This window comes from Stigmatopora nigra, chromosome 15 (assembly GCF_051989575.1).
Source record: "Stigmatopora nigra isolate UIUO_SnigA chromosome 15, RoL_Snig_1.1, whole genome shotgun sequence".
Lineage (NCBI taxonomy): Eukaryota > Metazoa > Chordata > Actinopteri > Syngnathiformes > Syngnathidae > Stigmatopora > Stigmatopora nigra.
Genome location: NC_135522.1, coordinates 1,634,509 through 1,660,219, shown reverse-complemented (window position 1 = coordinate 1,660,219; position 25,711 = coordinate 1,634,509). Strand labels below are relative to the sequence as shown.

The 25,711-nt window shown below is 41.2% G+C and overlaps 1 protein-coding gene across 6 annotated transcripts; it reads right to left on the bottom strand.

Annotated features, from left to right (window-relative positions):
- Nucleotides 1-1,017: 1,017 nt before the first annotated feature.
- On the bottom strand, nt 1,018-24,350 carry pbx4 (pre-B-cell leukemia transcription factor 4). Of its 6 annotated transcripts, none has more exons than XM_077735180.1 (11): nt 24,194-24,350; nt 23,383-23,568; nt 20,955-21,068; nt 18,731-18,804; nt 5,117-5,361; nt 4,377-4,567; nt 4,164-4,299; nt 3,272-3,428; nt 3,026-3,096; nt 2,409-2,495; nt 1,018-1,899 (listed from the first exon to the last, which is right to left on the bottom strand). In XM_077735180.1, the coding sequence occupies exons 2-11, from the start codon at nt 23,565-23,567 to the stop codon at nt 1,819-1,821; spliced, it is 1,341 nt and encodes a 446-aa protein (XP_077591306.1). In that variant the 5' UTR covers nt 23,568; nt 24,194-24,350; the 3' UTR covers nt 1,018-1,818. The 6 variants fall into 6 exon arrangements, with proteins under 6 accessions (XP_077591306.1, XP_077591305.1, XP_077591307.1 ...); XM_077735179.1 differs by lacking the exon at nt 24,194-24,350 and adding an exon at nt 23,974-24,182; XM_077735181.1 differs by lacking the exon at nt 24,194-24,350 and adding an exon at nt 23,974-24,182 and having other exon boundaries at nt 23,383-23,555.
- Between the last annotated feature and the right edge of the window lie 1,361 nt (nt 24,351-25,711).

Genomic DNA, 25,711 nt, shown 5'->3' with positions numbered 1-25,711 from the left:
CTTCAATTATCCGAATATGTTATTCACTAACAATTCTATATTCCATATTTTGAAAAAGTTTAAGACTTGATCCACATAGTGCAATCTCTCCCTCTCTTTTTTTATTACATTTGACCATCACAAGATCATTTTGTGACAATTTAAAAAAACAAAACACTCCTAAAATCTGAAACTGAAACACTATAAGAAAAGAAAGACGTGAAAAAAAAAATCACACTAATTTTTTTTATTAATTTCTAATAAGAACACTACAATTTGTCATTCTTCCTTTGTTTTTAACTCTTTCTTTCTAGAACAATTCTAAAGTTGAGGTATAAAAGGACTTCAGACTGACGCGTGGGTCTGAAAACAGCGGTGGGGTTTTTCAGGGGGGTCCGGGGTTAGATATATATACAACAGAGATGGAAAGACAGAGGTAGAGAGAGATAGAGAGAGAAGGGGGGTAAATACAAGGGAAAGAGAGGTGATACAAATATACTAAGAGAACAAAAAAAAGGATAATAATCAAGGTTTTTTTTTAGGGGGGCGAAATTTGGTACTGTGGAGGTATTTTATTCATCGGGAAACTTGATGTGAACCACCATTCTCCACAGTAACAAAAATCCTGGGTACTAAAAACCCAACATTTCAACCCGGTTATGTAACAAAAGCCTAAATAATAGCAATAATAATAATAAAAAGTTGATACAGAGCTATATAGAGAGTCCTGTGTGTGGTTACGGGGGGGAAAAATTAAAAAAAATTAAAAGTAGCATCTGAACCAAGCGTCGAAAAGTTTATAAAAGAAACGGTGAAACATTACACAAACTGTACAGTGACATCCATTACACAGGTAGAAAAAAAGAGGGGGGGGGGGTAGGTGGGAGGAGCTTGGTGCCTTTTTTTGCTGTTTTACCAGGAACAAAAGTAATTACATGTCGGCTGGGATATATCGCATCGCATTTGTTGTTGTTTCTCGTTAACTTATTTTTAAAAAAAGCCAAAAAATTGGTGTTTGCCGCCGTCGGAATTTTTTTTTTGACAAAAAAACTTGCTCAAAAGTGGTTCAGAACTATTATTGTTATTAAAAAGTTTTTTTTTTTTGGTAATAAAGGCGAGAGCAGGGAAGCTCCGTCTGTTTTTTTTTTTTACATTTATTGGCAATTAAAATGTATTTTAAACCCCTCCCACCCCTCCAAAAAAATACAAGACACATAAAAATAGTGGTGATGATGATTAGTGACTGTGTTATTTTTGGTTTTGGTTCAACAGAAGTCGTCGTGCTGGAGTGACATGACGCTCGCCGCTTTTTTTTTTTTAGTTTTTTGGTCTGACTGTGTATTAGTTATACCCTTTTTTTTTTTAGTTTTTTGACTTTTTTCGGAGTTGAAAAGGTAAGCAGGGGGCGGGGCTAAATGAAGATGAGAACACGAGTGGGAACATGCATGGAAGACGACGAGTTTTGCAAGATATCGCCACCCCCTTTTTTTTAAAGCCCCCCCCTGGATGCTCTATTGGCAGCGTTTGTGGATTTTTTGGTGGCGGCTGGTGCATTTTCACACAAAAAAATAATGTAAAATTTAAAAATAAAAAGGACCAAATGGGCTACAATCAGAGAAACTAGCGGACTAAAAAGCAAAAGTTTTTTTTGTTTGTTTTACTTTACGTTTTTTTTTTTTGGGTGGTGGATGGGGGGGAGGCGGGGCATAATTGACCGATTTTGTTGCCGGGACCAAGTCCGAAGTGGCGTCGCGTCGCCGTCCTGCGTTCCAGCACAGTGTGTCTGTCTGTCGTGTTCATGAAGGGAGGGATGGCGTCCGCGCCGAGACGTGGAAACGGTCAGTTAGAGGTGTCGGAGTGGACGCTGCCGGGTGGGGGGGTGGCGGAGGGGGGGTCGCTTGGGTCCTGCCAGCTGTTAGCCTGCGGCCACAAGAAATGTTAGCTCAAATGAAATGTTGCTTTCAAATGAAAATGCTAACTCAAGTGAGTTTTAGGTTGTTTTTCCAGCTAATTGTGGTTCGCAAGGCCCAGTAAAAATGGAGTCTGCTATAGATTTGACAGAATCAGAAGTTCGGAAGTTTTTATAATTTTCCATATTTGTATTTTTTTTTAATAATCTATATTTGTATATTTTTTTCATAATTCACTCTTAATTGTATTATATATTTGATATAATTAGCTATTTTTTATTGTATTTTTTATAATGGTCTATATTTTTATTATATATTTTCATAATTTTCTGTATTTTTGATTATATTTTTCATTATTTCAGAATACTTAGCATGTCATAGCTGACCACAAGTAATAAAAAAATAATTGTCAAAGTTGCTATGGAATAGTGTCTGTTTTAAAAAGATAACTATTTGCACTTAAGTCATGTCAAAAACAAATTTGAGTGAAATGTCCTTTTTGAGTGCATTACTACTTACATCCAAGCGATGAGGGGTGTAGAGGCCGCTACCTGACAGCTCCTCATAGCCGCCCGTCAGGTGTGTAGCACGGTGCAGGGTATCCACCTGTCGACACACCACAACAAAGTCAAGCACTTGTACTGGACCACAATAAGGCCGGGCGACCCAATTTTCATCTGTCTGGCTCCTATAAGCCCATTTGTTTTATGCCAAAACTAGTATACATATAAAAAAATTCCAAAATCCAAAGGATCTTGTCTTATAGGGTCCATTTCTCATTATGATTATAAACCTGGCGGGTTGTGAGGTTTCTTTTTTTTTACGTCTATTTTGAGCCAAAAAGAGGAGCATTGTGTCGCCAGGCGGATATCTATGGAAACACTTATTGGAAGGAAAGTGGAGGGAACAATGGAGGCAGGAATTGTGGACACTCTTATCTGCACCTAAAGAGGGAAATCGAGCACTTGGGACGGGGACACACGTTCACACCACGGAAGGACGGGATACTGGAATTATTCTACTTGGCGCTCCTTTCAGGGTAAGGTCTGGGGTCAAGGGGGGGTCGAAAGGGGGGCTAAGGCTATAAGGGAAGCTTTTCTATCCCGGCCAATGAGGTCGCCGTCCTGGCTGCGTACCTGCGGCTGTAGAGAGGGTGCCATGCTGATGCCCTCCCCGTTGAGCAATCGCAGCCCAAGGTAGCTGTCGCCTGCGTGAGACAAACCCACCGCGTCGCCCCGGTGACCCCACGTTGAAAAGCCCGCATTGGCCATCGCCATTTCATCAGCGCGGGAATGGCCGACTTGGAAAGCTAAGGCTATGGGCTAAGTGAGCGCCCCCTGCTGGTAGGAAGAAAGAAAAAAAACGACAAAACCGCGGGTTACCTGAGTTGGGCGTCGCCGGCGAGTTGGCCTGGCTAGCTTGCGCCGACACGTTAGCGGCGTCCACTGCCGTTTTGACCGCGTAGAGGTTGGCTTCCTCCTGGAACTTGCCGATGTTCTTCTTGTAACGTATTCTCTTGTTTCCGAACCAATTGGAGACCTGAGGAACATTTTTCAAAAAAAATTCAATGTTTTTTTTCCGTTTTTTGTTGGTCTGGGCAGAAAGACAACCTCTGAGTACCAGTGTGAGTGACATCATCATTGCTCGCCAGTATTATAGCTGCCATAAGAAAATGCATGTCAATGTTCCCTCTAATTTTTCATGTAAAACATATAAATAAAGAAAGAATAAAGAAAATTTGGATTTAATTTACTGCGCGCCATATGATAGCTACTGCGCAGAGAAGACGAGAGTAGTGTGCAATTGCTTAGAGCAGTGGTGTCAAACATACGGCCCGCGGGCCGGATCCGGCCCGTCTGGTGATTTGGTACGGCCCGGGAAGAAAGCTGCATTGTATAAAAAATATGAATTTTCTTTAAAATATGTAGTTCTTGTATTATCCGCTAGGGGCGCAGTGTTTTGGTACGTGCAGACGACATGAAAGCTCTCTGTTCTTATGTTATTCTCTTGTTCATAATATATTATTCATAATGTAAAAGGACAATTCTGTTAATAAACATTTTGATAATTTACTCATTCTTTGCACTAATTATTAGTATTAGTGACTATTACAAAGGAAAAAAAGTGGGCTTATTGTTAGTTCTATGTCATTTTGCAATGAGTTTACTGGTCCTTGATCTCAAATTAAGCTGTATTCGGCCCGGGGACCAAAGGGAGTTTGACACCCCTGTCTTAAAGGGAACATTGCCTATTTTCTCCCCCACTTTTGCTCACCTGAGACACGGTGATCCCGCACTTTTTGGCAAGCTCCTCCTTTGCTTCCTCGCTAGGGTAAGGGTTGGACAAGTGGGAGTAGAAATACTCGTTGAGAACCTCCGTGGCTTGCTTGTTAAAGTTGCGTCTTTTACGTCTGGAAGATTGAGAAGAGAAAAGTCAATGAGTGATGTGCTTTGTTGGGTGGCATTTTAAGGGGTGGCGTGGTCCGACCTGGCGTCGAGGAAACGCGAGCGCAGGATCATGACGGCCTCGCAGGTGCTCTGCTTGAGTTGCATCTGGATGGAGCTGAACTTGCGGTGGATGATAGCCACCATGCGCTCGATCTCCTTGGGCGAGATGGGCCGCGTTCGAGACTGCTCTCTCAGCAGGTTCATTACATGGTTGGTGAACTCGCTGCACGCCTGCGGAAGGGGAGACGAGAAGGGGGATGGGGGATAAGGGGGAGGGAGACAAGTCTTCAAAAGCTAGCGCCGAGATGGAGAAAGACAACAAGTGGAGAAGCTGTCAGGTGCCGCCCGAGATTCGCCGCTTATGGACGCAACGTTTCGCTTCTCTGATTTTTTACGGATTGGATAATCCGCTTGTCGTGGACGGGAGGTTTTTTTTTTCTCCCTCCTAGACACGGAGAATTGGAAAAGGGCGGCCATTTTGGGGCTTTGACGTCTTAAGTCGTCAGTGGGAAAAAATGAAACTGATTTACATGCAAAAAAATATGTGATTAACATATACTTATTGCAAAGCATTTGATTGGCTATTGCAGACTTTATACTTAAAAGTGATTATTTACTTATATAAAAAAAATGAAAGATTGGATTTGGATTTTTTTAAAAGGAGGGAAGGTCATTTTTTATAGCAGAAACTGCTTTACCCATATTAAGGTAACCTTTACATGGTGGGTGGAGCTAAATGAAGCCTCCTGATTGGAAGATACTGTGACTCAATTAAAGTACCTGTTCATACTTCTCCAGCTCGGAGTGATATATCTGACGAATCTGAGCCAGCTTGGCCCGGTAGTCCGAGTGTTCGATACTGCTGTCGGTGGGCGATCCGCCCGCCGCGGCGGCGGCGGCGGCCGCGGCAGCCGAGCCTCCGCCTTTTTCCGGCCCGGACACGCCTTCCGCCAGCAGCATGTTGTCCAGGCGCATGATTTGCGGATCTGGGGGGTCTTCCTCTTGCACGCCTCGTATACTCAGCACTGATTGGATGAGAGAAGAGACAAGGGAGAAATTATAGTTAGTCAAGGTCACATTTTGGGGTCTTTAATATCACACTGCTACATTTATAAAATGTTCTAACACAAAGCCCCGCCTCCACTGCAAGAGAAAATTCCAAGACATCAACAAGGGCTGGCTCTAGAGGTGACTGTGTAGTTCCCTTCAAAAAGAGTTAGCTAAGTTAGCCAAAGCGGCTTCTTTCTTTATACCTGGAACTCAATAGCAATTAGCATACGTCAACTCCTGTCTCTGAACCTGTTGGCCAATCATCTTCAAGCAAAATTACCATCACAATGCTAACTAGAACTGTGCTACTTGTGTGTATATCATTGTTTATCTTCAAACTGCACACTGCAAAAAAGATGGAACTCTTACATATTTATATACAGTAATCCCTCAATTATCACGTCTTCACTAATCTTGAATTCCAGATTTCTCAATTTTTTCCCCACTATTAATTACTTAAATGTATTACTATTATTATTAATTTTAAAGTTCATAAAATGTGAATATCCATGCTGAAACTCATAAACATAAGCCACTTTCGCTATTAAGACTCCACACTGAAAAAAATTAAGTCATAATAGAATGACCCACGGCCATGTTTGGTCTACATTTACCACGATATTTGAGGGATTACTGCATATACATTCACTAACATCAACATATCTCTTTATCAAAGAAATCAAACTCAAACTGGAGTCACTACATCATTGACACCAGATTATTTGAACTGTCTGTCTGTCAGTCCCATCCACATCTAATCCGCCTCTCCAGACCGGATCCCCCTCCCGTTAAGCAAATAGGCAAACTAAGCAAAAGCCGGGTGGTGCTGGGAACGCACAGCAGAGGGCAGCGCGGCCCCTCGGTGGCAGGTTGCCAGAGATATAAGGGCATGAGGCATGGGAGCGCTAATGGGAGCGCATGTGCTGTCACTAGCAGCCCCAGTGGCCATAAGTAGAGTTATCAGTGGGCGCTCTCCACCACTGTATTATAGCGGGACCTCTGTCAGCCCACGGCCACGCTCTCATCTCTCTTTTTCGCACATGCACAAACCTCCAGATAACACTCTTCGGTGGGTGCAAACTTTACGGCTTTTTACTTTCAACCTTTTTACTCTGTTTGAAATCAGTTGGTAGTTTGTACAATGACGGCTAACCTTAGAATTAAGTCGAGTGGGATTTGGTTTTGGGGAGAGTTACATTTGTGTGGTACTACTTACAAATACCTCCAAGTATTAAAAGTTCCAGACTACAATTTTTTTAAAATAAATTAAAATTACAAATGCAACATGGCACATATTTTCTCTCTCACACACACACACACACAGGGCACACGCTAAAGTATAAAATGAACTACAAAATGGACTACTTCTGGGACTTTTGCCATTATCTGGAAGAAAAACACAGGTATTACATCTATAATGGCCACGGAAGGGAGATATTTCAATGGGCAATTGGTAAATTTTCATATGCTTTATATATTTTAAGACATTAATAAATAATTTCCATATAATTTTCTCTATTTTTGTGTGTTACAGACAAAATTGGGGTACTTTGACCGATTTAAAAGGACTATTTGGTAGTTTTGTGAGTACTGTGGAACAAATTATTAAGTATTTACATATAAAGTACACTTCTACTTACAGAATGTTCACTCTCACGGGTGGCACAGTTTACGCTAGTTAACCAAATCTCCGTGTCAAAGGTCAGCGAGCGCAAAACTCATTCTGCATGCTGCCATTTTTTTTGTATACGTTTCACCTTGAGAAAAACAGGTTAACTGTTGTCCTAACAAATGGAACAAAAAGACAAAGTATTCCAGATGCAACAGAACAAGCAGATGAGTTCTTAACTTTTTGTTATTTTTTCCCCCCCTCTAACCTTGGTTTGATAAATGAGTATTCCGCCATTTGTAGCAACAAAAAAAGCGCTTAAATCCCTCCCTCCTCCCTTTTTTTCTCTCCTCCCTTTCTTGTTCCTTCTTGCCCGTTTGTTTCCCTCGGTTAAGGTCTCTCTCTCTCTCTCTCTTGTCTTTCCAAAAGCGCATTCCTGGTCTCCTACTCTGCTTCTCTACTTGCTCCCCCATCTTAGGACTGAGGAATGCAGCAGACCCTGCCGCCTGAACTAATGACCCTGATTCGCCCATCATTTTCCCTCCACTTTTCTCCCTCCCTCCCTCCCAGGTTCTCCATTTCTTGGCCACGTAAAAATGCCCTTTGAGGAGCCGTCCGCCATCTTTAGTCAGAGGTTAACTACAATCTGGGCTCAGACACAAGAACAAAGCCGCCGTGCTGCTGCCTTCAATGTCCACGCTGGGGGTCAGAAATGAAGAAAAAAATGTAAAAAATTAACGCCACACATATTTACTCATTTAAAAGTCTAAAAATTCCCCCAAAGTGGATGGGGTGCCCCATTAGTATGCACTAAATTCAAGATAACTTGACTTTCTAAGTACATTGCTAGCTGACATGCTATATTTATATAGTGAAAAGGCATACTATGCTTAAAACATGACAATACTATGACATTTGTTTGCCAACAGTGATTGATACGATCCGGATTAGAGCCAAAATGGGTAAAACCAGATTAGTTTTACAAAAAAACGTACTTAAAAAAATCCTGTCATACAACATTCACAATTTGAAATGATCAAAAAACGTATAAGTTGAAAGCTATGTTACACAGTCCACTGAGGAGGACATAAAGTATGTTTTGGGCAAGGGGTAAAGCTTCCCACCCTTCCCACCCGCCCTTCCGCCTCCCCCTTTTCCCCATTTGCCCCTCCCCATCTCATTATGGCCCCCAGCTGTAGCCTAATGCCCCTACACTTCCCTAATTACTCGTATTAAGCCGTGATTACCCACAATTGCACTCAAGCACAGTCTAGCGGTCTAGTGGCATTATAGCAGATGCCGGGAAGACTTTGCTTGCTGTCTTATGCCGCGCATTTCTATGGAAGCCAGGTCGGATTTTTTTTGTGAGTATCCAATGATCACGTTTCAGGGTCGTGGTCCAATCCCTGGGCCTGCGTGGGTTTTCTCCGGGTACTCCGGTTTCCTCCCACATTCCAAAAACATGCATGCTATGCTGATTGGACACTCTAAATTGCCCCTAACCATGAGGGATTGGTTGCCCATGCAATTCAGTGTGATGCCCATAGTTAGCTGGGATAGGCTCCAGCACCCTCCATGACCCTAGTGATGATAAAGCAGGTCAGAAAATGAATGGATGAATATTATTATTTTTATTATTTTGAAATATTTGGGATTATTGTCATCACACAGACAGGTTCATAAACCAGGGCCTATTTTCTTTTCTACTTTTGACCTTTCCCAAGTAAATCAGTATTTACTTTCCTCACAAAATGACTTTTCTTGTAAATGCCGTTGCTTCTTCCCAAGAAATATCATCTGATTATTATACTTTATGAGGCCCTATTTCACCCCCCCTCCATTTCATCACCACACTTATTTAGCACTACTTGTTGCTATCACTTTAAACCCCCAAAAATCCACCAACCCCCCAAAAACCCCATTTTAAACACCCCTCCACCAACTCAAATCCTTCTCATCCCACCCTCCGCCATCCCTTTTTTGCGCATGCTCCCCCCGCCCCTTCACCGAGCGGCGACGTACGCCATGAAATATTCAGGGTATCCAGCTGGGCTTTTTTTTTTGCTGCATACATAATAACAACGCTTCCCTCTCTCTCTCTCATTCTGCACCTCACCACTTCGCCACCAGTAAAGAACCGAGAGCGCCTCGGTCGGCGCTTGCGTGTACATTAACCGTAATGGCGTCCACGGCGAGGCGCACAGATAAGAGCTAAACGCAGTCAGTATATCACGCAGGCACGCACGGCCCGACTCGGGGCTGGCGGCGCAAGCTTTATCCTTGTCTGTCTTTCTCCTCGCTAGCATCCCCTTTTTTTCAGTCCGTCTCCCCGACCGACGCCGAGTTCCCCTCCCCCCCTCTCCCTTTTCAGCCCTCCCTCCCTCCCCCCTGTTCTCCATTTCAGTCGAGTTCTCCATGTGAGCCGCAATCCCTCATGCTGTCAGCCCCCCCCCCCTCTCCCTCTCTCTGTAGACAGACAGGATTAGCATTTTAATTGCATCAGCTCCCTTGGGTATTCTCAGCCTTTCACTGGGAGAGAGCGAGAGAAACGGGAGAGAAGGGATAGGGGAAGGGTGAGGGAGGAAAAAAAGGGAGAAGGTGGGAGGGGGGTGGGGGAGACAAAAAAAGGTGAGGAACGAAGGGAAGGAGGGAGGGTGGAAGGAGAACCAAGGAGAAGTGCATGCCTAGTGTTGTTTTTTGGGGGTGAGCTAGCTTGCGCTTATAGAAATATAAAGAATACAAAGAGTGAATATATCTGTTATCTTTTTTTGGTTACACTGATAAAGAGGATGTGGAGATATAGCTAGGAAAAAAAATGATGTACAGTCAAAGAAGGCACAGCTTAGGAGAAATCGGAGGTAACGAGTACTAGTGATGCTGGTAGCGTTTAGATGCTAATTGGCGTGCTAAGAACTGGTGGGTGATGTTGGTGGCCTGGTTGGGGTTGGTGGGGGATTTGGATTGTTTTTATATGGGATGCTGGGTAGAGGAATTTGAGGGTTTTTGTTGTTAGTTTGTATGTTAGCTTGAATGCTAGTGCTCTTTTAGTGTTAAAGGAGTTTAGATGCGAAACAAATGTTAGCATTACCTTAATCAATATGTTAGTAAACAAGAAGCACATGGTTATGGTATGAAAAGATAATACAATTTTTCTTCCCATGCTAATTTAATAAAGAATGGAAGACTACATTTGTTGTAAACATTAAGTTGAAGTACTGAAAGTATAAAAGTATCAAGAAAGTACATTTTGTATAGATGAAAAGAGCCCAAATGTCAACAAACAAATGTTAAATTTTTCATAATTGAATTCATTAGCTTCTAGATGTCCAATCTATTTGGACTGGGACTGATAGCTAAATGCTAATCACGTAGCCTCAGTTAAAGTGGATTTGATATTTTTCACAAATGCGTTAAAAGGCGGGGCTTAATTGACAAGGACATCCAATGGCTTGCATTCCAAATCACATCTTCCCTTAATGGGGTTTAAGTCAATGAAAATGTAGTAATGTCAACATTCCATAGTTCCCTCCCTTTAAAACAGAATGCCTTTTTTTGTTTATTTTTGGGGTGGGGTACAGTCAACTTAACGAGCAACAATCCATATGTTCATGGCTACTTTAAGCAGCTCACGCTAATCAGCATCTGTTTTAGGGAGCTCACTAGATTCCCGTGGCACGCAGCCCTCGCTTTCCGCCGCAAAAACGGCGAGCGTAGTAAACACGGGGGGTGGTCCGATGGCGGCGTGGAAACCACACGGCTCGCACCTTTGGCAACACTTTGGCCCCGGCCGGTACGTCATTAATCAGCGCTTAATCAACTAAAAGCCGGAGAATCGGACGCAGGAGAGATGACGAGGCCTAGCCCCTCCCCCCAAGAGTCATACACATACACACACATGTACACACTAAAGACTAATGAGGGATAGATCAATTAGTCTTGTCAGGTAAACGAGGCCTGGCTATGTCTTAATCATTAATATGAATATTACGGGAGATTATAAAAGTGAGCAGAGAGTCGAGTAGAAACAATAAGCTATATTATTATTATTATTATGATGATGATGATGTTTATATTGCAGGATGGAGTCCATTTCCAAATGGTGATGACAACTACTTTAAGTTTAATGGCCAGTATTTCTCGATAAAAACCTTGTTGTGTTTATTTAGTCAGCGCATTAAAAATAAATAGAATTTTGCACTCGGATTGTCATTTAGGAGTCTGCGTTTAACCACATTTCCATGATTAATGAAGGGAAAAATTAACAAGTGCTGATATTATGATGTATGAAAGGGTTCCGAATGTTTTCTTTCTTTTAATATAAATGTTTTAGCATACTATGATATTTAATTTTAAAAAAGTACTTTACTGTGCTATAAAAGCCATAATTAGAATGCATTTCTGGTTTTATCTTATTAAAATTCTTTTATTTTCTAATATTAGTTCATTAAAAAAAAATACATAGTACCAGTAGTCAGGCTCTACTGTGTGTACTGCTGGTTGTTGGCTGGGATAGGCTCCGGCACCCTCACAAAACTTGAAAATAAATGAATAGCATCAAATACATCATGAAAAACAATACTTTTGGGCCACATGTGATCAAAAATAAGATATTTATGCATCGCTATGGCCTTGATTGAGTTATCATTTATGATTACTATAAAAAGTTACTATATTTCCCACTTTGTGACAAAAAATACAACAATTCACGTGTAATTTTCAACCCAAACAACTACTAACTATCATTTTGAAATGGAATGTCAACAAACAAATAAAATCAACATGTTTTTTGGTCAAACTCAACTTTTTACAGCGTGCCACACATCACGGTTCAATTCTTAGCCGCCCCCGTTTTACCCGCCATGCTACAACCCGTGATTAATCCACCCAAAAAAAAAGAAAGAGCATAACACGAGTAGGTCTCCTGCGTGATATAAAGTTCTTCACAAGGAAAGATGAAAAGCGGCTTTGCCAAATGTCACGAGAGGACAGAGAAGAAAATGTAAAAAGAAAAAACAGCAATGCATTATGGGCCACGGTTAAGCCCCCCCCCCAGTCGACTCTCATCAGGCCAGCTGCCTCCCGTGCTCATTAGCGCCGACTCTTAAGGAGCTCCTAAAGACTTTGTGAAAAATGAACGCTCATTTGAGAGGTCGTTAATTTGCACTGTTATGCAAATGATGGCGCAATTAAGCGATAGATCAGACGGGCGCTTCTCATTTATAACACGTGAACAAGCATTATGACACACTCAGATGGTGTCACGCCGCCGACTCCACGTGTTTAGCCCACACGCCGTTTCATATACCTGCGAGGAGGAATAAAGTGGCCGCTCGGCTCGTTAGATTTACTGCTGGTCAAAATACCAGCGCGCCGGCGTTCGGGCCGAGAGCGGCGGCGTGGAGTACCAAACGAGCGCAGCTGTTGGAAGATAAAAAATATACGCACCGGCGTCGTTATCGGCAGGGTAAATCGAGGAAAACGGATTGAAAGTTTAAAGCTGCGACGAAATACTACGCTAAGTGGTTTGGAAATGATAGCACACCCGTATTTTGCTAACAAATGTCATTAAATGGTAGATTAGTATTTTTTTTTAAAGATGAATTAGCCCCTCCCACTCAAAAAGAACCCAAAACAAACCTAGAATTAGCTTAGCAGACTGTTAGCATGAGTTTTTATTGTCTTATCGTCTGACTTTTCGGTCAACCTTGCTAGCCAAGTGCTAAAAAGCTAGTTATGATCCTGGATTCTGGTTGTGACATCACAACCAGAATTTCTGACAAAACAATGGAAGCTTTCCACTACATTTTGGATAAAATAGCTATGAAATAGTCAAAAATACAGAAAGAAATGAGTCTCATTAGCATACCAAACATTTGTTGACATACTCACTACATCACTCCACGTCTTTAAACGGTTTCAAACCAGATTTGGTTCTGTTCTCCAAGGATAAAAAGTGTCAAATGGATTAACATCCACAAAAAAATAGCACATTAGCGTCAATTTACAGCTATTTGCTTTAACGCCACATCAACGACTGCTATTGTTTTTAAAACAAATAAGCGTTTGCTTTAGCAGCCTTGACGATAACCCGCCATATCTCGTTTATGACGCGGTGTAAATGGTACAAAGAGTCTGGGGGTGGCGCTGTGAACAATTGCGGAGGGGTGGAAGGCTCCCATCAATTCTAATTAATCCCTAATTAGTCAGGATTAAGAGCTGGGATCTGACACTCTCCCACCCCTTTGCCACCGAGACGCAATCCAGCGGAGAGCATATTTACATCATGGCTTCCATTCCAGACACTTTGTTTTAAAGGAGAAAAGCCTGTGTGATTGGGAGGGGTGCTGGAGCATGCTGGGAGTCGGACCAGATGAGATGAGGGGGTCTTAATATAGCAAAAGTCAACTCTATTTCTACTATATTCAACTTTGTTGTGGATGTCTACAAGGCACCAGAAAATACAATAACAAGGTAATTTGTGTCCCTTTTCTGTCTCCTCGATATCATAGCAACGATTAATCCATAGCAACAAGGGTGATCCACTTTTTTTGTGACAATTGTGAACAAAAAAAACTGTATTTTTCCACTGTCTTGCCCAATTAAGTCCATTTCAGCAGTGTGTATTCTTTTGTCTCCCAAAAAAGTCCACATGAAATACATCAAAACAAGCGCCCTGTTCCAGAAAAAAATAACAATGAAAAGTCCACCATTTTTTTGTCGCATCTTAATACATTTCTAGCCAAATATGAGCATTTGCCAAACAGGTAGGACAATAACAAAGCCACCTAGTGGCCACCAAACGACCATATATTACATCATATTAAATACATAGCTAAATGCTAGCAAAACAACAACGCTAACCAATTCCAGATCTTCCAAAACATATCAAACCAACCTTTAACGACCACACTAACGAATTCACTGCCCGCCACTGCCACCTCGTCTAAAACACATTCGCCAATTGACATGAGCAAAACACAAGAACCATCTCCATGACACAATGTCCTCGGTGTCCAGACAGTCTTGTCAGTAAACAGGCGTCCTGTCCAATTCCTTCAGGAATAACGCCACATGGGAAAGCCGGCTAGCCCACACACGCCATTAAGGTTGAGATGGCTAGCTTCCTTCCCCCTTGGTTCAAGTTGGGGGGTGGCGGTGGTGGTCTGTCCAGCTTTTTGACTGTGTGGGGAGGGGGGGGTTTGATTCCGCTGATGCGTCTGTCAGGGCCAGGGGTCTGTGTGATATTAGCCGTCTGCCAATCTGGCTTGGGAAATGGACACGGAGTAATTACTCCCGCTCTTACTGCCTCATCAATCTCCTTGTATCACTGGCGCACAACCCCCCCCCCAAGTTGGCCCCCATGGCCCCCATCGCCACCAACACGCACCATCTTTTTTCCATTCTCTGGCGAAAGCAAGGTGGGGGCTTCGATTGGTTGAGTGACAGGACACTACGCATCTCAAGTGAGAAAAAAAAGCAATGAGATAATCCCACTCGGCTGCATTACATTAATATAAATCGAGTTTTTGTTGAGAAAAAATCATTAAGAAGATCAGAATTGGTCCATGTCAGGACTAGAGGGGGCGGGGCTTAAATATATATATATATATATAATAACAATGATAGGGCATTGGGTCCTAACAACAACAATAACATTTTATAGCTTTTACTAAATGGATGTCTTTAAGACTTGTAATAATTAACATGCTTTGATGAGCCCCTGGATTCAGCCGGGTTTTTAATGAATAGGCAAAAGCTGATGATAAAAATAAATAAATAAATAAAAAGGCATTAGAAAAAGGGATAACATTACACTTGAAAGTCGAATGTTTGTGAGTTCAAGATAAGATAAGACGTTTGTTTTGACTTGGTGGAGTCAACACTTTGAAAGTTGGGCGAGTGTAAACGAATGAAGCGCTTTGGGAATAAACAAGTTGCTTAATGAAGTCTGTTTTTTTGTTTTTTTTTTACAATCTTGCTGCAATTCCATTAACATTTAATTGGGGCCATTTGGTGAGGGGAATAGTTTTGTATTGTGTAGCATGCCGCGACGACTGCTGGGAATAAACGGGGAGTGCTAATGCTAACTGATAAAAAAAACTTAATGTATTGCTTATATGGTTCATACAAAGACAGTAAAATATAAACAAACCGACTTAAGTCAAACCTGAGCGTAAAAACTGCAAAAACTTCACATTTTATAGCAAGATGGGCTAATTTTTAAGAAAAAAAATATATTTTAATTTATCGCAATAGCAATATTAGCCTTTTTTATTATTTTTTTAGAATTTTTTTTTATTTATGATTAAAAAATATATATAAATAAATTCTATCATAATATACACAGTGAACATTACATTTCAGTGCATGCAGTCTAGACTATTAAAATGAATAATATTAATTATTAACTATTTAATCAAAATGGATGCCATATCTTTTTCCTAAAATGATTAATTATTATTCTATGTATTTTTAATTTTTCACAATAAAAAAGTATACATGAATATCATGTCAATAAAAACAAAATTACAACAACAAAAAACTGAAATATGACCTCAATAACTCTTAATTTTAGCTTATTTTCGTATATTATTTATCACACTACACGCCATCAACAACAACTGACATCCAATCTATTTTAAGCACCAGCGCCACCAACCCTCCCAGTCAAACTGGATTGCCTCATAGGCCAAATAAGTGCCCTCTAAAAAGGTTCTATAAATAAAAATAAGTTTGTACACTGTCATATACATATGTACGTCCATCGGGGGGAGAAGAAACCAAAAGGAGCTACTTAATATGTCTTGTTGTCTCCCAGGTGCACGCTGTCAAATCAATTCCTGCTAAAAAACAATTCCAGGCCTATTCAAAAAACACGCCAGGAAATAAATTGCCAATCTTAGCACGTGGAATAAAAGGAACTGGAGGCTTGCGACGGAAAAAAACGTTGATTGACGGCCCTTGTTTTTGGTTACCACACACACAAAAAATACATATAAATAAATAAAACACTAGCTAGAAAATGCCCAAACCAAAGGAGAAAAACTTCTGAGGCTAATCCCACCCCGCAGTGGCTTATGGGACATTTTTTGCCTTGTTTTTTTAGCTATAGCGCTCGCTACACTGGATCTATTTTTACAGTAAATGCCCACGAGAACTGAACAAGAGTTGCCTGTGATGGTTTTATGTCCCGCCTACTTTCCTCTACCGTGTTTTTTAATGAACTATTAAAAAGAGGATGGGGTTTCACGCCGCCGTTTGATTCGCCGCGACGACTACAACGCCGAAAAAGGGGGCACTGGCATTTGCGCAGAACATTTCCTTTACAATGAAAACAATCTAACCAACTGCAGCACTCGGAGGAATTCACCCAGTCGCCTCCCCCCCTCCCCTCCCCCCCTCGCGGCCCTCCTTCCCCCCCTCCTCCATTACATTACCATATCAAAGCCCTGAGTTCAAAGCGAGTCTTCTCTTTCAAGAAAAGGGAGTGAGGGTGAGGAAGGAGAGAGGAAAGGAGAGGGAGGACAAGGCGGAAGGAATCAGGAGGAGTGAGTATAGACCCAAAGACCCACTTTGCTTTTATCCTCCTTCCAACGCAGTGCCGTACGTGGTACTGTATGTACTGCACGAGATAGAGAGAGAGAGAGAGAAATACGCCGTTTACGGGGATGTGCTGACAACTGCATGTTAGTAGCTGAAAAAAGAGAAATAATAATAGTAATAGACTGCATAGAATATTCAGAGATGCTAGTGTAGGGCGTCAAAGTCAGGACAGTTGATTTTTTGGCCTAAAAAAATGTTGAATGAATTGGACGTCTGTTGTGGTTAATAGCAGGATTTTGGTTAATTTTGGTCTAAAAAAAATTCCTAAGTAGACGGGGTGGCCAATCAGTTGGTGCACTAAATTCAAGATTCTATAGATGTCGCTGTATTGACTTTCTGGTTACATTGCTTGCTGACACGCTATATTTATATAGAGAAAAGGGTGAAAAGAAAATGTTTAAAGCATGACAATATTAGCAATTAAGGTTTTTGTCTGCTACCAGTGACCAAGACGATCCAAATTAGACCCAAAATGGCTAAAATAACATCGATTTTACAAAAAAAAATACTTAAAAAAAATCCCTGCATAAAAAGTTCTTATACTACAAACACAATTTGAAATTAACCTATAAACTACATTGGCATGTACAATACTAAGAAAGCATCTCCCTAGTTAGCCAGCCTGGAGAGTAAATGTGAAAATCAAAGTGAATGGCATTAGGGTAAATAAGAGCGGCGGTTGCCAGGGAAACAAACGCTGTACCCTGCCTGCCTGCCTGCCTGCCTGCCCCACTCACTCGCTCAAGCCTAGCCTGTACTTTTCTCCAATCACCAGAGAGCAATAATACATTATTGACAGAGGAGGGCCACGGCGGGCGGGCGGCGAGCGCTGCAGCCTTTTCAAATTGTATTTGAACAAGAGCATTTTTTTTTTCTTACGGCAAAGAGATACGGCAAGGGGGGGGATTCCAAATCCCACCCATTCGCCGTAGTACCATGAGCATCAATCTGCCAACCGTCCTTTGAAGCGCGCTTTAGTCTGTCAGATAGCTGACCGGAATAGCTAACGAGATGGGGATAGCCGGACCGTTTGGCTCGAATTCCGTAAAATACTGGCGAGCATTTGTGGCGAGATTACGGGGGGGAAAGGGTTAGGCGCTCTTTGGACTTTATGGAGTTGAGCCGCACGCCGCATTGATACGCAGAGCAATTTATTAGCGATCTATAATTGCGGCGAGTGGCGGGGTTTTAAGAGGGAATGGGAAAATAGCGTGTGGAGACGCTAGAATGCGCTAACGGAGAAGCAATAACGGACGTAGATTTGTTTTGGGATCAATTTGTTGTAGACAAATGGTGGGGATTTGGCGCCCAGATTATGCAAGAATTGGAGAATTGTTTTATAAATCTGAGGATCGATTTGGATTAAGCAACTAAAAGGTGTCCCAAAATTATTATTATTAATCACTATTTCTATTTTTTGCTAGAATACAGACGATTTTAACTTAAAAACGTAAAAACTGAAAAATTACAATTTAAAGCACTCTTTTTTATTTAAATCAATACTCTTAAAAGGCTAAAGATTAAATACAGGCCTTTTATAATTAATCATTATTTCTATTTTTTCCGGAATAAAGACACTTAAATACTAAAAATATGTTCATGGAAAAACAGAAAAATTACAATTTACAACACATTTTTCCCATTTTAGTAAATTCCTTTAAAAAGCTAAAGATTACATACTAACCTTTAATAATGAATCATTATTTCCATTTTATTCCGGAATAAAAACAATTTTAAAAATTAAAAACATGTTTATGGAAAAACAGAACAACTCGATTATATTTTTTAAATCACTTTTTTCCATTCAAGTCAATTCCCTTTAAAATCTAAAGCTAAAATATGAACATTTTATCATTTAAATCAATACACAACGGCAGTTTCATTACACAAATACCCACATAGCACTCCTGCTAATCACAGCCACATTTTCCCAAAGAACCAAAACACCTCCACAAATTCTAATCTCCCCCAAAAAAACAAAACAATCCCATCCCGCCGTCTATTGGCCAGGAAGGAAGTACAGCTGGGATTCAAAGGAAACCATTATTGTAGGCAAGAAGGCGCCATTGGAGCAGCTCTAAAAGTGGGTTTCAAGTCGGAATAAAAGGGAAACGAGCCAAGTGGAAACTCACCTGTCTTCTCTTTGATCTCGCAGAGAACACTGAACAGGGCTGGCTTCATTCTGTGACAGTTAAGGGCATGCTTCCTGCACAACACAAAGGAAAAAAAATCAAAAAAAGGAAGAAAAAATACACACACACACACACATGCACAAAACAGAATAATATATTTAAGACCTCCCCCCCACCATCTCGAGTTGTTCCACGTCTTCTTCTACTTAAAACTCACTCCAGTCTAGCCCAGATGTGCGACTATTTCAAAAGGGCTCTGTGACATTCTTTTCTTTTTTTTTTGAAAAGATATGTGACACATCATTGCCAATGATGTCATTTTTAGCGATGAGCGCTGTATAGGCCAAGTGGAGGAGCCCCCATGGCTAATGAGTTACAGATTTGGATTTTGTTGGTCGAACCATTGCAGCTGGAATTGGGGGGAGTAGAAGGGGGTTAACCTTGGGTTTGAGTCATCATATTGCTTCCTGGCTTTTGGGTTTTCCTGCAAAAAATGTTAAGGGGTGTCCTGATTGGCATATTTTTGGATTGGAGTTGGATCAACTGATTTTTGGTCCGATCTGAAACCTGGGAAATGTATCAAAGAGGGAAAATGAGTACATGCTAAGTATTTTTTAACATATTTGTCATGAAGCTATGTAGCGATAAGGCTGTATAATATGGTTATTAGAAAAGTTTGTTTGCAAATAAATTTGGTGGCACAAAATAGATAGATTATCGCAAATTCACTTTGATTTTTTTCTGCTATTCATTATTTTAAAAGTTCATAAAAATGTAAAAATCTACACAAACCTACTATGACTCAAAACTGCAAAAAATGTTATAATAAGGGTAATCCTATTTTGCATTTTTTTCAATTATTATGGCCATGTTTAGTCTACATTAACCACAATATTCGAGGGATTACTGTACTAACAAATTACATTTAAATACATGAACCATACCAAACTACTCCCAAAAATATTCCAATGTGATAAACTGAGTTGTTTTCCTTTGATGCTATCGCTATTAAGCTAACTTAGTTTCACTAGTGTAAATATAAATACACTTTTTTGTACTAGGATAATTTCTGTTATACAAATATATACTACATACGTTGCTATTGGCTGTTATAAGACATCAAAACATTTTCCAATGGGAAGGCAGGAATTGCCAAAAAACAAATTAATTTCACATTATTAAGACTTCCAAGCAGGCATCAGATTCATTAAAACGTTTTAAAATCAGAAAAAAATGCAGTTTGACATGAAGGAACACATGACTTTGGGATGCGATGAGCACGGACGAACGAACGGACTGAAGATGATGACGCCATGTTTTCCATGAAAAGGGCACATTCAAGACGACCACAAATGAATATGACTTGGCTCCACCTGACCACAACACCAATTCCAGTTTTGAAAGGCCACGTGGCAAAAAAACTCCATACCAGGGGGAAAAAAAAAATCAAGGATTATATCGAGTAAAGTAAACTGGATTTTATGAATTACTGGAGTAAACTTTTTTAGAGAAAACGCCATCATATTTTACAGTTGAGTTTAATTATATATTTTTATAAAAATGGGGCCCCGGGTTGATGAGGGTTAGGGTTAAAGTAGTACTTATATATTTGACTGACTACTTCTTTATCTATGACTTATATATTGATTATTTATTTATCTTTACTATACATTGACATCTTCAAAAACACGGAACTCATTCTAATCTAACTTAGACTACTTATTTATTGATTATTTATTTGTTGTTGTTAATATTTGCGGACTTACATGTCATTATACAATTAAATTTTTATCTTGGAAATGTTTTTTTTTAAATGCACTGGCGGCTGTCTAAATAGTTACAATATCGATGTTAGCTTTTATTAAATGACCTTACTTTATGTCGGCCATTGTGGTAAAACCGTCTTTTGAAAGCCTATAATTATCCCAAACTTTGCACATTCACTTTCCTCCAATTTGTCCACTAATTGTCCGTCTTATCGAACACGGCGTCACGAGTCCAAATGGGAAAATGATTCCCGAGGATGTCGCGATTGAATTGTTCCGAGTTTTTCGACCCTACAGAAGCGACTTCTCAATTATTATTATTATTTTTTTATTTAATCACGGCTGGATTTGAGTTTTTTTGGGGGGGTGGGCTGCCATCAGAATGGAGGGGATGAGCAGGAGGGGGTGGGGGGGGGGGGGGGGGGGAGAAGGAGGTGGTCATGCGGTCCTGTACTGACCTGTACTGGAAGTTGACTGGCAGGCCACCCCCCGCCGTGCCCCCCCCTGCTCTCCCTCCCTCCGTGGGCTCGTCTGATCCACCCCAATGCGCCGGCGAATCTTCTGGCCAGCATCTAAACATATGGTGACAGGAGGGGCGGGGGTCGGGCGAGAGGATGAGGGCGCGGGGCGAGCAGGGTGTAAGCCGAAGGGCAACCAAAAACTTCTTGCGTTGCCCCGAACGCCCCCCGTCCCAACTTTGGAGGGTCAAACTTGAAGAATTACGACGGCGGCGACAACACGGTTTCGCCATGGCGTTTGGGAAAGGAGTCGGCCATTTTGGAAAAACAAACTGGGCCAAACTATCCTGATTTGAAAAAGCGCTAAACTCTATTTTGTTGATATTATTCTACCGTTTTGGGTCGTAGCCTACTATCAAAATGGGAAAGACGACAATTTGAATGTGGCCGCCATCTTTGTGCAACTGAAAAGGAAAACATGGAAGACAATCAAATGTAGCAAAGTCCTTACCAAACTTTTTACCTGAAATACCAACCAACTTTGAGAATCAATGCAAAACTTTATTTGAACGGAGGCCTTAGAAAAAATAATAAGTCAACTATTTTCACTTATTGCAAGTCTACTTTAGAATTAGAACTTAAAATGTTCATTGTTCACTTAAAAATATTTAAAAGTTGCATTACCGGGCTTTGCTATCGTTTATATTCCTAAAATAAAAACTCCCAACTCTATCACAAAGTTTTTAGAAACTATTTTTGAAGTTAACTTAGTAACAGAAGGTAAAACATAATTTTTAAATTAGCCCAACCCAAATAAAGAGAAGCTAGTTAGCATCTAGCTCAAGCTAGTCAGGTTGTCAACTATAAACAAACACCCACAGTACAATGGATGAATATTTTTATCCAATAGACGTCTTTATCGATTAAATACCGATTACTAGCAACGAGCGCAAAGAGAAAAACCTTACCATCTTTGTGGAACCACACTTAACTGGGCGTTAATATAAGGTTTAAGCAGACACACCTTTAGTTACACACCGTATATTTTGCAACCTGTTTAGCCTGTTACATACACTCTAATTGCATCTATTTGTAAGCCGGGGACTATTATTTGGTCTCGGATAAGTCGAAATATTTACGAGGAGGGGAAAGGGCGAAACGCCGGCCTGCCCGGTCTGTTTTCTCAAACTTGCACTAGCAGGAAAAAGGTAAGAAAAACAAACAATCCCAAGCGCCTGAGCGCGCGCCAGGCCATGTAGCATCGTTTCAACCCCCTCAACACCACCTCATTAATAGAAACTCGATTTGCGGACAGCTGCACTCGCGTACACATTATAGGAGAATTGATTGCACCCGGCACACAATGAAAAGGATGAACACTAGGGAGGGGGGGCGGAGTGAAAGGGGAGTGAATTAATTAAGAGAACCAGGTGGTCAAATGTTGGGTGGAAAATCACTAGCTAATGACACATCACGCCGCGCGGCCGCGGTCTTGCGAGTGGACGCCTCGCTATTGTTGAGATAGCGGCGGCTTTATCTGAAAGGCTGACCTTACGCTCCCTAGGCCACATGGCGCACGAGTGGTCGCCGCCGCCGCTCGCCTAGAAGAATGGAAACGGCGGAATACCCCCGCCGTACGAGGAGTGGTAGGAATGAATGGTCGCTGTCATCGCGGGGGAGCTTCCGACGAGCTACGGTGGCCAATTGAGTAATCCCCCGCATTCATTTGCATTTCGGCGGATAATGACATCGACGATCAATTGATGCAGAACGCTATTCAGACACGTTGGGGTGCAATTAGACAAATCTCATTAGGCGGAAACAGGGATGGGGTGCCGTTATCAAACCTTTTTTTTTTAAGATTGCAGACTAGCTATCCTACATGGGGGAGGAAAAATATATTTATGGAGACAACAACTATATTTACTTGACAGTTATCTTCGCGGGGAGAATTTTTGGGAGTTTTAGGGGTTAATAAAAGGCCCTAAAATGTTGTTACTACTACTACTGCTGTAATGTAATGAAGCAGTTATATGAGCCATACAAGTGCAGTTTAAGTAGTCGAGAACATCATTAGCAGTTCCATAAGCATTGTCTACCAGAGAAAGCTCTAACTTTCCCAAGTAAAAACAACCCAAAACAAAAACGATATAATACTGCTTTCCTACGATTAGCACAGCGTTTTTTCCCTGAACTCAAAAGACAGTCGAGCGCAATTCAAGTAACAAAGAACCGCCTGGCTATTTTTTCACGGTACTAAAACAAAAATGCAAGCAAACGTCGCGACGCTTTTGGATCATTTAGCAGAAAGTTGATCGATTATCGCGGTAGAACTGCGATTTTCTTTATAGGGGGGAAGGAATTATGCTGGTTTAAACACAAGGGGGTTGAATAGTGATAGAAAATGGCTCTTGGCCGCTTTTCTTACCTGGCCTGCGCTTCGTCCAAGCTCTCATCGGTGATGGCCATTATTTGCTGTAGGATATCCCCGATGTCTTGTTGGGGCTGGCCGAGGGACTGCTGTTTCCGAACCGAGTCCGGGTCCCCTACATCGCCCGGCTGTAGTCCACCAAGTCCGGTGAGACCCGTCAGCATCCTGGTCTGGTCATCCATACTTTGTTAACAAAAAAAAAAAAAAAGAAAGAAAACTCGGCGTTTTCCTTCCTTGGGCGAATACACACACGCGCACACCCACACACACACTAACACAAATAGCTAGCTTGTTAGCTAGCCCGTCAACTAGTTTCCGCGACAAACATATAAACGAGCTTCTTTTACGAACTAGGGAGAATTGTAGTGGTGGTAAAATACTCAACGCCGATACCCTAACGCACTCGTGCGCTTTTTGGTTAAAAAAGCGACGAGAAACGACGGTAAACACCGAGTGAAAAAGCAGCTAGGTTAGTAGCTGCAACCCAGCGGCCAAGAAGCAGCAGCGGGGACGCAAACGCACGGTCCCTCGAACATGGTGCGGTGATGAAAAGTAGATACAGGGGAAAAAATAAAAATAAAAAAATACCGAGATGGATTCCTACGCGTTGCTTTTTCGCCGCCGACGAGAAGGGGGAATTCGAAGCGAAAAGCGGGGAGGGAAGACTCCGACGTGAGCGAGAGACAGCGCTCCTACCGCCACTGACTACGCTTGGCCATTGTTGTTGCTGACTGTCGCGCGAATATGTGGGATGTACTACTATATACTCGGCGGTGGTGGGTCGACGAACTCGGCTTCTTCCACTCACTTGCGACGCCACGACGCAAAAAGTCCACTTCCCCGACGACTACTTTTTCACACAGGGGGGATTATGTTCGCCTAACATTAGGGGGAAAGCGACCCATTGGGGGTCGACGTATAATTCGACCAGGTGAAAAATCATGACGCCCTCGTGGCAGGCGTTACACATGCTTACCAGCTGACGTCATCAATAGGTTCAGTCATATAGTTGGGCGATACTATTCGTGTTGTTAACCCGTTTTGGGGGGGTTGACAATGGCGGTGGTTAAATGGTTTGGACGTGGGGTGCCGTCAATGGGGGTGATGGGGATGAGTGGCCAGACTTCAGGTGAATTCTATTTATTTTTTTAAAAGAATACAGGACATTTAAAAGAGGGTTAATTATCACATGCTGAGAGCATTTCGTAAACAATAATATTGAAAAATATTCTAGTTCTTTTGAATATCTATTGTTGTCTATTAGGATGCATTGCACTATAAACTGCAAAGTTCAAAATACAATAAAAAATACTCACGTTTTGACCCATGCATCTATTGTTGACTTTTAAGCTGCACTGGACTATAAAATGCAAAGTTAAACATACAATAAAATATTCACATGTAGAATAACTCACCTGTATATATGACAATATTCCAGACTACATGAACAAAAATGGGATGTATAAGTACGTGGACACCATCTTTTTATAAAAGAAAATAATCAATTGCAATTAAAAATATATAACAAAGAAAAAATATGCACTAAATAAGTCAAACGTATCACTGAAATTAGTTTTCATGGTTATTCATGCATTCATATGCATTGTCCCTTAATTAAATCAAACTAAAAATGCAAAAACAACCAATTTAATGTACAGTAAGGCAAAGATAAGTGTGTTAATAACCACATAATATAGTACAAATTTGACCAACAAGTGTCCGTTTTCCTTCAACATGGGAAACAGCCCTAGCTTGCCCAGAACGACAAATAATTAAATATCAATTACACATGCAAATGTGCTTGACAAAGAAGACGCTGCCATAAATAACGTAAGTGAAAGCGTAATGGCCAGTGACTGGCATGACAATGAGGGCCTGCCAAATGTCCATTACTCATGTCAAAGGTTGGCCACTTTTACTTTTGCTTTAAGCATTGGGCCATTATCACCTCTTTACAAGTCTCTTTAGTGCCAGTTGGGCACAAATAGCTAAATACTGTGCCCTCTATGCTATTCCAAATTAGGCTCCCCTCCTGTTGGAAATTCCCATACACTTACAAAAGCAGTAAAAAGCTGACTTTCAAAGCAAAATCTGTATCTACAAATACGTTTTTTGAAATAAAATGAATGAAAAAACATAAACAATGACCATTTTCCCATGTAAAAGTCAATAAAAACATGTACAGATCTGTATATTTTTGTAAACATGACATTTTTTGTTGGATTTTACATATGATAATTGCTAGCAAGAGATATAATATAGCGAGGTGTCTTTGTACAGCGGGGTTAGACTGTAGTACGGCCTAACGGTTTTGTTGAGAATGGTA

Coding starts and splice junctions, on each gene's coding strand:
- pbx4 (XM_077735180.1), bottom strand. CDS start 23,567: ATGGATGACCAGACCAGGATGCTGACGGGTCTCACCGGACTTGGTGGA. Junction 21,069..23,382: donor TTGGACGAAGCGCAGGCCAG/GTAAGAAAAGCG, acceptor CCATATGTTTAG/ATGCTGGCCAGAAGATTCGC. Junction 3,429..4,163: donor GCGGGATCACCGTGTCTCAG/GTGAGCAAAAGT, acceptor AATGTTCCTCAG/GTCTCCAATTGGTTCGGAAA.